This window comes from Podarcis pityusensis (assembly GCF_964106645.2).
Source record: "Podarcis pityusensis genome assembly, chromosome: 8".
NCBI classification, from domain to species: domain Eukaryota; kingdom Metazoa; phylum Chordata; class Lepidosauria; order Squamata; family Lacertidae; genus Podarcis; species Podarcis pityusensis.
The window spans coordinates 9,808,096-9,820,416 of NC_138033.1; the positions used below are offsets into that span (position 1 = coordinate 9,808,096).

A 12,321-nucleotide genomic window follows, 5' to 3' on the forward strand; every position below is an offset into this window, starting at 1 on the left:
GTTATGGGAATGAATGCGGGCTCCTCTCGGCCATTGGTCTCTCTTTCCGCGGGGCCGCCGCGTCCCCATTGGTTGCTTTTCGAACGGCGCTGGGGATAGGGTTCCCTGCCGCCTTGTCACTGGCTGCTTTTCTTAATGGAGAGGCGGAGCGACCCCCGCTAAGCCAGCAAGGTCAGCTGCGGAGAACAGGAGCAAGGTCAGGTGGCCACCGAGCTGAAGGGGCAAGAGTGGCCCGCAAAAAACCATAGAGTGTGATAGGTGGGAGGAACTAAAGGGAAAAACCTCACGGGCGGCGCCATCTTTGTGAGCGTCGTTGGGTTCCGCGCGCCGAAGGTTTCCATAGTTACCCACATGGGAGGCTTGTAGGACCCTCGTCTTTCCTCAACGTCAGGCCAACGCCCAGAATGTTGATATATTCCATATATATATATATATATATATATATATATGGAGATAGAAATTGCTTCTTCCTCCCAATATATATTCATGGGAACTGTAGTTTACCCTGCACCGAGCTACAATTCCCAGCACCCTGAGCAAACGGCACTTCCCAAGAGTCTTTGTGAGGAAGCCTCGTGCTTTCTATATATGTTGTGGGTGTGATCCAAGGCTCATTATTTATCTAGGCATCAAATCGGTGGACGTCTCCGAACCCTCCCCAGGACACCTAGGCCATGGCAAGATAACAAATCAGGAACTGTTCAGGCCCTCCTCACCCACAAAGCATGATGCTGTCATTACGAGGGTTTGAAAAACATTTATTTTTAAGAAACAACATCAGTAAAAAGTTTATTTAAAAAAGAAGTAAGTCCATCTGTGTTCCCACTGAGATCTGTCCATTCAGCGTCAAGCAAAGGCACGAAAAGGGCATTGAGGGGGAAAGGCATCTTGTGTTTCAATCATTCCTTCCCTCAGACCCTGAGATTCATGGCATTAGTGTTAAGATCAGTGAAGTCAAGAGGAACAGGTAGTAAAAAACAATTGTAATCACAATAAAAAATCCTGCAGCGCCAATCTGTACCTGCGCCCAGGGGAAACAGCAGCAGTGGCAAAAAAGCAACAACTAAAAACAGCAAACCTACAAAACAACCCTTCACATTTTCAGATCAGGAGCCCGGAAACCCGGGCGGCTCCTGAGCTCTTGGGGAACAGATTCACAATTCAAGTAGCAACCGGAGCCTGAGCTATAGGAAAATCATGCCAGCGGGAGTTTGTGGCACCAACCTCCCCACTCAAAAGTGGAAACTCTGAAACATGGAAAGATCCCCATGTATCCTCTTATGTGTGGGGCTGGGAGACCAGGGGACCTCCAGGCATTGCTGGACTACAACTCCCATCACTACCCCTTAGCGCTAGCAATGCTGGTAGAAGCTGTTGGGAGGCCAACAACAACTAAAGGTCCACCAAACTTCTGGACAGTGACTAAATCTAGATGGGAGGTTGATTGGCTGATTGATTGATTGATTGCCAGATGTGCTGCAGACACCTGAAGGCTTCACAGCGACGTCATACTGCAACAGTCCCTGCCAGCCTAACTGGTCCTTGTTGGGGTAACAGGCGAGATCAGGCACAGCACTCCAAACTTGGGCTTGTGGACTAAAGTGGCCTCTTGCCAGCAACACAGCAACAGTAACCTGCGCCTGGCAGCTTTTATAGGGAGCTGCCACATGACCTACTTTGCCCAACTGATGTGAAGATCCTTCCTTGCTGTTCTCCCTGCAGTCCCCTCCCTTGGCCAGAGCCGAGTGGGGCAGCACAAGCTCCCTTGCCACCCTTCAGGTTCCAGGATTTGGCATGGGGTCGAGTCCTGATGACGTGCCGCAGACCCAAGGAGAGATCATTATGCACAGATACCTGCGCAAGTCCGTCCCGTTCCAATCCCCTTGCTAAAAAGGTTGTCACAGCTCATATCCCTGGCCTAGTGCTAAATTGGAACCTTCAACACTGCAGTTGGGAGGCAGCCCAAGCAGGGATGTCCTAGCCCCTTTTTAAAAAGCACTCATTGCGGAGACCTGCCCAGCCACCCCTTGAATACTGCCGCAGAAGGAGATGCCACTTGCCCATGGCTCTCTGCAGGAAGGCTACGAGGCGTATTCTGTTGCAGCCGAAACCTCCCGGGGTGTGTGCATATGGTTGTTTGGGGAAGAGAGTTCAGCTTTCAACAGCAAGAGACCCTATCTTTTGCACTCATTCACATGGGGAACCCCCAACTCCCTGGGGCTGGCAGTGTATTAGGGCAAGGAGGAAGCAATACTCTTGGGTGCTTGGTGGGAGACGCCATGCGCAGTTGGGAGTGCATGTCGAGATTGTTTCGACGACACAATGAGAAGCGGAGTACCCGCGACAAGTTGCCCACCCCGTGGCTGAGGAATCTAGCATGTCAAACCCCAAAGATGGCTAACACTGTGGTGCTGGTTGCCAGGCACCTGGCAGGCATTTCTTGTGCCTTCTGGAAGGAGCCTAAACGTTCACCAAGGCGTGATCATCTCATGTGAAGATCCAATTGTATCTCAGAGTCTGGTCTAGAGAGAAAAAGCTCTCTTCTGGTGTTGTTCCGTTCCAGAGTGCAGATGGAACTGCGCGGCTGAATCTCCCCCACCCCGACACACATGGAAAACTCTTCACCCAGAGAAAACTAGATGCTGGGGGAGTCTAGCCAAGACTTCTTCCCAACATGCCCATTTCCCCTGTGTAGGATTCTTTTCCCTTTTAGGGGTGGCGGGGAGCAATCGGGCAACCTCCATCTGCAATACAAAGTGGCAAAGCCCAGGAGTCGTCGTTTTACCAGGTGCCAGGCATCCTCCAGGCAGGAGAGGTTAATACAGGGGCACCAAGAGAATGGGGGGGTACCTAAGGAGGTATAAAATCCCCCTCCCCCTCCCCAACTGGCTTTGGCAGGAGTCAATAGCAGGAGTCAATAGCTAGCTCCATGGGGGGAGCAGCTGCAAGAGGTACTTGGCCCCTGTATCCACGCATGGGAAGTGGTTCTGAGGACTCTGGATTCTACTGTAAACGTAGCATTTGTCCGACAGCCAGATGGCTCAGGGTCAGGGAAATCTGGCTCAGGAAGGCCCACTAGACTTTGGGAGAGGCTGGGAGGGTATAAGCCGCCATCAGGCCCATTTCAAAAGACAAAAGATGAAGGCACTACGTATGTCTGGCATGGTGGGACAGCTCTGGCCTTGCTGGAGAAGGAACAGAAGGAATGAGAAGGCCTGCTTGGAGCAGGACGTGCTCCGGCCCATCTAAGGCACACGAGAAACCCGGGATTTTCAAGGGAACCACGCTGGGCATCTAACGGGATATAGCGTCAAAAGAAGCAGCATCTCTCCAAGACCAGCGCGAGATACAGCATCCTCATCTCTGGGCCTCGGGTGGAAATCCAGCCTCAGGGCTCAGACATACATAGCCCTGGACATGATAAAGGCCTTGTCGGTGGACATGGGAGCCATGTCGGCCTCTTCCTCCGTGGCTGCGAAGGAGAGCGCGTCATAAATGGGGTTGATCTGGTCCAGATATTCGTCCTCCATGCTGGGGCCAGCACCTGCCACCGCCTCTCGCTCTTCCAGCGTCGGCAGCTCGTGGTATCGCGGGGCCTCCTGCAGAGGGAAGGAATGAATTGGTGGTTTGGAGGGGGGATATTTACTTAACTGCTGTCCCCCCCCCCCATATCCCTTGTTGCATCCCACAGTGTTTACACTGAGGTGGGTGGGAGGCTGTGTTCCCGGAGCTGGAGGCTTGGCTTGGAGACAGGAGCAGCCAAATCTGAACTGAAGTGGAGACCATGCTGCTCTGATGACCAAGCCAGGGCCTGATGACCATGTCATGGCTTCCCCCATGGAATTCTGGGAGCTGTAGTTCACTAAGTGTGCTGAGTGTTGCTAGGAGACCCCCTATTCCCCTCCCAGAGCTGCAATTCCCAGGGTGATTTGGCAATCAATCCCTCTGCAAAGGGAACTCTGGGAAGTGCCTATATGTGACTGGGAAAAGCGTCTCCTAACTACTCTCAGGACCCTTAACAAACTACAGCTCCCAGAATTCTTTGGGGGAAGCCATGACAGTTTAAAGTGGTATCATAGCTCTTTAAATGTATGGTGTGATGGTGGCCAGGCCAGGCCAACCCAGAGGCATCATCCTGGCTGCCAGTCACAGGGGTCAACATTGCATGCTCTCTCTGTGCTGAGCTCAGCTAACGTGGCCAGGCCCGAGCCCCAGACTAGGAGGGCCCTAGCTAAAGCTGTGGGGGCTGGATAAACACGCCCCCTAAGGAGCCGTGCCACAAGGGACTTGTGTCACAGACTATGTTGCACCTATTTCTTGTTCTTTCTTGTAATCAGGGCTGGCCCAAGACATTTTGCTGCCTGAGGCAGAGCAACAAATGCTGCCCCTCCCTCACAAGTCAAGGTCTCCAAAGCTCACCAAGATATTTTGGGACTTAATACAATAATAAAATAAATAACAGTTCATGGCCCCTTCAAAACACCACAATTCAGCTGTCTGAGGTGGACATCTGACACTGCCCAATGGTTGGGCCGGCCCTCTGTGTTGCCTGTTGGTGTGCACAGAATTAGTATATTGATTCTGAAGGTAAAATAAAGGCACCCCTGACCGTTAGGTCCAGTTGCGGATGACTCTGGGGTTGCGGCGCTCATCTCGCTCTATAGACCGAGGGAGCAGGCGTTTGTCCACAGACAGCTTCCGGGTCATGTGGCCAGCATGACTAAGCTGCTTCTGGCGAATCAGAGCAGTGCACGGAAACACTGTTTACCTTCCCGCCTATGTATCTACTTGCACTTTGACATGCTTTTGAACTGCTAGGTGGGCAGGAGCTGGGACCAAACAACGTGAGCTTACCCCATTGCGGGGATTCGAACCGCCAACCTTCTGATCGGCAAGCCCTAGGCTCTGAGGTTTAGACCACAGCGCCACCTGCGTCCCTCTTGATTCTGAAGAGTACCTGGCAAACAAGCATATCTGCAGCTAGCCCAATTGTGTTGGAAAGACAGGTCACCGTTTGTGGGAGCAGCTAGTTTGAAGGGCAGATCTGTTTTGACCAGCACTATGAAGCACTGTGCAATCCAAGAGGCAAACACCAGGATCCTAAGCAATGCTGCTGAGAATCCAAAAGCACAGCCTCAGATTAGGCAGTGTAACGCTTTTGTGTCTGCAAAAGTGTGCAGGAAAGGAGGGATGCTAAAGCAGTCCCCTGCCCTCTGCTCCCTACTCATCCTGCTTGGTCCCCCTTTCTACATTGTAGAAAACTCACCAAGCCTTGCCCACAAGCTTGCAAATTAATTGCCACGTTTTGCAGCCATAAGGACTAGAAACTTTGAGGACTTTAAAAACAAAAAGGAAGCCATGAGTCTCAGGATTCTCTGGTGTGCGCTTGACAACCAAATCCTACGCTCTGAGAGGCATGATTGCAGATGAGCAGGATACATCCTGAGAGTTGTGTGTGTTTGTTATACTGATCTTCTTCATGGGGCCCTGGGGTCAGCATGGGCTATGTTTATGTACTGAAGTTCTCACCCTGGGCCAGCAGGGGGATACTGTAGATAGTTATGCAAATAAGGGATCGAAAGTGACGTTCAGTGATTGGATAGTTTTAGAAAATTGTTACAGTTACGTTGTACTGGAGCTCTATATAAGCAGGCTGGCTGAACCCTTCAGTTCAGTTCTGTTCTGGCCTGTGAATAAACAAGAGCTGTTTGAAGAATTGCTGTGTCGTCTGATATGTTCACCCACAACTTAACAGGCTAGGTTTTCTCTCCAAGGCAAACCCAAGAAGCTGAGTCTCAGGGTGTCAGAGCGGATCCCGTTTCAGAGGGCTCGGTCTCCTTGATTGCACCCCTTGTGCTCAACGCGGGCACTTCCCTAGAGAAAACTCCTTGGCACGGGCTCCCCCTCACCTCCATTGCGGTGGCAGCGACCCCGCCAAAGAGATCGTCTGTGGTGCTGGGTTCATAAAAGGGTGCTTTGAGCGGGATACTCTCAGCCTCACTGGGAGTGGGAACCTGGAATAAACCAGAGATGTGGGATGAAGACGGGAGGGGCAGCCTGAACTGCCGGAGGAAGCCAAGAGAGAGAAAAAGCTCCCTTCCCAGAGTCAGAATAAATTCCAGGATACTCTCAGCCAGAGAGGGAGAGAGCCGCCAGCACACGCAGAATTGCAGATAGTTCCCTCCCCATCCATCCCTGGTCGCCCTTGGCTGTCTGAAGGGCTTCTTAAGACTCAGCCAGCCACCTCCTATCCAACTGCAGGAAGAAACTGCTGCAAGCAACCCTGCCCAAACGCTTCACCAAAGCCTCCGTTGTCTCTTCGTCCTCAGCCAGCCATGGCAGGGCCATGCGTATCCTGCCATTTCATGCAAGCACCACACAGATTTTTGCTCTGGGAGCCAACATTCACTGGAGACTCCCAGCGTTTTGGTTTTTATTTTCTAAAAAGCAAGTTGCTAGGCCTTATGGTTTGCAAAGAGAGCTTTGCCCGAGAGTGGGCAACGCCTGCTGAAATCACAGCCTAAGAAGCCCTGCTGGGGTAGGTCAGAGGCCCACTGAATCCAGCATCCTGTTCACACCGTGGCCAGTCAGGTGGGAAGCCCAGAAGCAGGATCTGAGCACAAGAGCAGCCAGAGGGAGTAAATAAGGCCTCCAGCGACAGAGAGAACATGCATTGCCCCACTGAGCTCTTGGCCTGGCCCCAGGAAGGGCAGAAACAGAAGGGAATAAGCAAAAAGCAACAGGTATTGCACACACTTCAGCAGTGAACAGGTACATTAAAATCCAGCTTTTCTGACTTCAAGATTATTATTCTAACCCAGTCCAATGGGAGATGATGATGATGGTGATTATAATAATGATTAACAGCACCGTCTTTCAGCACAGAGTACAAACAGCCCTGGAAATTAGTAGGCTGATGATTGCTAAGCACGCGAGGGATGGGTCTTGCCTGCGCAGGGGTGGCTTGGCCAGCGCCAAGGATGAAATTGCCAGGTAGCTGCTGCTGAGCCCCGCAAAGTCTGCTCCCTGCATTCTCTGGCCATTTCCCACCACACCTGGGAGGGACCTTGGCCAACTCCAGCTACAAAGGCAGCTTCTGTGGCTCAGGATGCCTAGAGGCCATTGAGGTAGGTAGGACATCGTTTTGGGCAGTCTTCAACAACCGGGCATCCTCCAGAGGTTCTGTGCTGCAATTCCTATCAGTCCCAGGCAGCACACCCCACTTCACCCTGAAGCTCTTTGGGGGCAGGAGGGGGGCGGTCTATGTTGGACCAGCCAACGTCTATTAGCCTAAAGTACCTCATGCAGTTGGCAGGTAGGGCCAGGGGTGGTGAAGGACCATTTGTAGATACAGGGAAATGTGAGCCATCATTAACACCAGGGTCAAATAGACAGAGCCTCCCTTGCCCAATGGCACCCAGTGAGTTTTACAGCTGAGCTGGGAAAGATTTGACTCCATCTCCCTTTGGTACAGGTCCAACCCACTTTCGTCCCGGGCCCCAGCTCTGCCCTAGAAGTTATCACCTGGGATCTGCAATTCGCATGGGGACACTGTTATAATTTTGTTCCTCCCAAAACAGTCCAAAAGGCTGAAAAAATAACTCCGTGTGTCAGGAGCATATCCTGGCTACTTCAAGCCACAGATACTTACCGGTTCTGTTTCGTCAGACAGCTGGCAGGGTGGGGGCGGCTTGTAAGCAGGGGGTCCTTCCTGGCTGCATAGACGGCAGGAAGGAAGACCATCAGGTGAGGATGTAAGCTGCCAAACCACTGACTACCAGGGCTGGAGGGCTGGCTGGAGATAATGTGCTTTAATGTGCTTTAGGTGGGTCAAGGGAGCCATGGACTCAGAAAGGTTGAATACCATTGCTCTAGGTAGCGGGTGTTAATCTTGAGTTCAAATTTGCACCCCAATGGGTAAAGAGATGCCAGCAAAAAGGGCCACCTACTCACAAGATGGTAGGCCAGATTTAAAGGGTTTGTTGACACCCAGCCTCTGGTCCTCCAGGTGTTGCTGACCTGCGTCCCCCAAAACAGCCCACCCAGCGCTGGACAATGGTCAATGGCTGGTGGCAGCTGAAGTCCAACAACATCTGGCAGGCCAGAGAGCCCCTGCAATAGAGAATCAAAACGGTAGGCCTATGCTAAAGGAATAGCAAAGGACCTAGGCAAACAATGCAGATGGGAAAAGTGCAGAAATAATTACATCCATCGCCAACCTGGTGGCTTCCAGGTGTTTTGGACCACAAAACATCTGGAAGCCACCAGGTTGGCAAAGGCTGAGCCAATCCCCTAGAAATTTGGGTTGCTGTTCCTGCATTGTAGACCCACCATACTGATTCTCTATTGCGGCCTTCTGGTGGTTGCGTCACTGCGAGAAGCCAAGTTACGGGGAACCAGGCAGAGGGCCTTCTTGGTAGTGGCACCCACCCTGTGGAATGCCCTCCCACCAGATGTCCAAGAGAGCAACAACCACCAGACTTTTAGACAACATCTGAAGGCAGCCCTGTTCAGGGAAGCTTTTAATGTTTGATGGATTACTGTATTTTAATATTTTGTTGGAAGCCGCCCAGAGTGGCCGGTGAAGCCCAGCCAGATGGGCGGGGTATAAATAAATTATTATTATTATTATTATTATTATTATTATTATTATTATTATCATCTAAAAACTAAACCATTTTCATTTGTTTCAGTTAGAGTTGTGCGAGCCTGTGGTATTTGTCGCCAACGACACTTCACCTGCCCAATCTGAACCCAGACCAAAAGTGGCAGGAGAAGGAGGAGGAGAGGTTATCCCTTTCTTGCCGTGCCCCGTTGCCCATCTCCCAGGCCCCCTGCGCTCTATCTGGATCCTGGCCCTCAGCCCCGAGCAAACTGATCCACTCACTCGTCCTCCTCGCGATCCATCCGGTTCTTCTGCTGCTGGCGGCAGATCAGGATGCCGGTGGCCACCACGGCCACGGCCACGATGGCCGCAATGAGGCCACCAATGATCCCCCCTGTGGTGCCTGCCCCTTCCATGTTGGGCTTATCTGGAAGAAAGAAAGAAAGAAAGAAAGAAAGAAAGAAAGAAAGAAAGAAAGAAAGAAAGAAAGAAAGAAAGAAAGAAACGCTGTGAATCAGAGGCCCATGTGAACATGTGTTGCGCATCAGGCTGCCTCGGGTGGGGGAGCCCAAAGGTGTCGTGGGTTTTGAAGATGCTCAAACTCAGGACTAAAGGGAGAAACGAGCTAAGGGGAAGGCACGCTTGGCAAATCCACACCGTGATCAACTCCTGTCCGGAAACCTATGTCCCCACTGTGGAAGGACATGTGGATCCCGAATTGGCCTCCACAGTCACTTACGGACTCATTGTTATAACTGTGTTTATGGAAGACGACCTTACTCGGTTACGAGAGATCACCAAAGAAGAAGAAGAAGAATGATCCCAGCAACTCTTCCCAGCAGGTCTTGCCCCAATGAGGCAGCTCTGAGGACTAAAGGTCCCTACCTTCCCACTCCTCTCCAAGGTTCCTTTCCCTGGTTCCTTCCCCAACAGCCTAAGGCTCCATCATCTTGTCTCTCTTTGCTCTGCCCTCTTCTTTTCTCTGCATGTTCTGGGAGATCAGGCGGGAGGGGAGCTGGTTGCAGCAGGACGGAGGGACTCCCTGGATTCTCCAGAAGCTGGCCTTATCTCTGTCTCTTGGCCCTCTTCCTCTCCCACCTCTGATTCTGCACTGCTCTCTGCCCCAGTCTCTTCCTGCTCACGAAACCCTGTTGCCTCTTCAGCTTCGGGCAGCTCCTCCTCCCAGTCTGCACCCTTTGACCAGACACTGCCATCCCGCCGTCAAAAACTGGCTCTGGGCCTTCTTCCCCGGGGGGTTCCCCTGGGGGTTCCCCAGCTGGTGCCTCCCACCACTCATCTACATCCAGACATGACAGGTGAAGGAAGTTGTAGTTCCGCAAAATGTGGCAGGCTACAAGTTCCCCATTTCTGACGTACACAAGACATCAAAACTCTCCTCAAACATTCAGAAAATCCACCGCTGTGGCACCCAGGGGCAGAGAAGCTGTAGCTCTCCAGATTCCGTCAGGCCACTAGTCTGATCCAGCAGGGATCTTCTTATGTTCTTAGGATTGATGGGAGTTGTAGTCCAACAACATCAAGAGGGCTGCAGCTTCCCCCCTCCTGGGCTCCTTCCCAGGTCAAAGGATAAGTCTGCGTGGAGCTGGCACCAAAACACATTTTTAAAAGCAGGCCTGAGGGTGATGGCCCCACAACTGTCATCTGTACCTGGAGTCACCCAATTCCACCAAGCAGATATCACCGATGAAAATCATTCTATAAAAAAATAAATCCTGCACCAAGGTAATCCAAACTGCAACAGGAAAAGGCGAATTCAGTGACCGGTATAACTTGCGCCAAAAAAAGGAGAGAGAGAGAGCGTTTGCATGGTTTTCTTTTTTTTTTTTTTATTCAAAATTAAAACAAGACATATTATCCAAAAACATATCATCCTTGTCCCCCCCCCCATTTTTCCTCCCTCCTCCCTCCCACACAGAACCCACCCGCCCCCACCCCCCGACTTCCCTCAGTTCCAGTCTTTGGTTTCTCTGAGACTGCTGTTTTCTGCATGTTACAAAGTTGTATAGATCCTCAAACTATTTAGCTGATTATTATCAATAAAAAGTTTGTGAATGTTTATTCAAAACCTGCCAAGGAGTCCAGTTCGCTTTGTTGCGTCTTCAGATACTTTGTAAAGGGTTCCCATTCATCCTTAAAGTCACAGTTATCCTTGTCCCTTAGCTTATATGTCAGTTTTGCCAGTTCTGCATAGTCCATCACTTTTTCTTGCCATGCTTCTTTAGTTGGGGTTTCTTCAGTCTTCCATCCTTGTGCTACCAGAACTCTCGCGGCCGTTGTCGCATACATAAAGATGTTTTCCAGCTTTTTTGGCAGGTCTTTCCCTACAATCCCCAACAAAAATGCCTCGGCTTTTTAAACAAATGTTAAATGGAACATTTTCTTCAAGCATGGTTTTCTTTCCTTTTCACAATTTCCTACAAACATGGGGATGGGGCAAGGCCTCTGGTTATTGGAAGTCTCTTTCAGCAACTGCTGCTTCTGAGATTTCAGCTGGCCAAGTGGGGCTCACCTGTTTTCAAGCCTCCCCTCCAAACAACTGTGGCTAGAAAAGGAACTCTGAGGTTTTCAGAGAGCTGGGTTTGGCTGTGAACGGACACAGTGGTTTTCTGCTTCCACTACAGGGGTCAAATCTACTCAACAAATGCCAGGATGAATGTGTGGTCTCCAATTACTGATGCTGCAAATGGTCACCGTGCTGATTTTGCACAGGTTTTAAGCCGTAATTTAGTTCCTGGCCTGTAATTTTTTCATTTAATGGCATTTCATAACCCTCTCATCATTCCTGGCCATTGGCTACGCTAAACTGAGCCTGCGAGGAAGCTGGAGCTCTGCAACATCTGGAAAGCCAGAGGATCCCCACCTCTGCCCATGTGCCTATACAGTGGTACCTCAGGTTACATATGCTTCAGGTTACATATGCTTCAGTTTACAAACGCTTCAGGTTACAGACTCCGCTAACCCAGAAATAGTACCTCGGGTTAAGAACTTTGCTTCAGGATGAGAACAGAAATCGTGGGGCGGCGGTGGGGCGGCAGCAGGAGGCCCCATTAGCTAAAGTGGTCTTTCAGGTTAAGAACAGTTTCAGGTTAAGAACAGACCTTCAGAACGAATTAAGTACGTAACCAGAGGTACCACTGTATATATTCCTCTCATCCAAAGATAACAATTCATGCAATACAGTCATACCTCAGGATGAATACACTTCAGGTTGAGCGTTTTCAGGTTGTGCTCTGCGGCGACCCAGAAGCAATCGAACGCGTTACTTTCGGGATTCGCCACTCGCGCATGCGTAGAGGCTCAAAATGACGTCATACGCATGCGTGGAAGCGGCGAACGCAACATGTAGATGCACAGTCGCGTGTTACGTTTGCTTCAGGATACGAACGGGGCTCCAGAACAGATCCCGTTCGCATCACTATAGATGATGTGGATTCTAGTCCGCAAACCACCATGCCCCCAATACATGTCTAAATCTTTAAGGTGCCGCAAGACCCGATATTGTTTCTGCTGAATTGTGATCATAGAATCATAGAGTTGGAAGGAAGCGTGAGGGTCATTTGGTCCAATCCTCTGCAATGCAGGGGTCTTTCTGGCCAACGTGGGCCTTGAACACGCAGCCCTGAGATTAAGAGTCTCATTGCTCTTATAAACACACAGCCCTGCATCTCCTAGAGGAGAGGGCTCTCAGTGGCTGC

General features: G+C 50.8%; 1 protein-coding gene and 1 long non-coding RNA gene across 3 annotated transcripts in view; one reads left to right on the forward strand and one right to left on the reverse strand.

Annotated features, from left to right (window-relative positions):
* The first annotated feature begins 88 nt into the window (after positions 1-88).
* On the forward strand, positions 89-1,032 carry LOC308484619. The gene is made up of 2 exons (XR_013990047.1): positions 89-196; positions 627-1,032. It is a non-coding gene; the product is annotated as an uncharacterized lncRNA (long non-coding RNA).
* The window catches only part of NECTIN2 (nectin cell adhesion molecule 2), a 91,794-nt gene continuing 80,210 nt past the window's right edge, over positions 738-12,321 (reverse strand). Inside the window, exons 6-9 of one of the 2 annotated variants that reach the window (XM_081018980.1) lie at positions 8,888-9,032; positions 7,652-7,715; positions 5,910-6,014; positions 738-3,599 (exon numbers count right to left, since the gene is read on the reverse strand). In XM_081018980.1, the coding sequence (XP_080875106.1) occupies positions 3,396-3,599; positions 5,910-6,014; positions 7,652-7,715; positions 8,888-9,032 (518 nt within the window). In that variant the 3' untranslated portion in view covers positions 738-3,395. The remainder of the gene's footprint in view (positions 3,600-5,909; positions 6,015-7,651; positions 7,716-8,887; positions 9,033-12,321) is intronic. The other variant, XM_081018982.1, reaches the window with a different exon arrangement.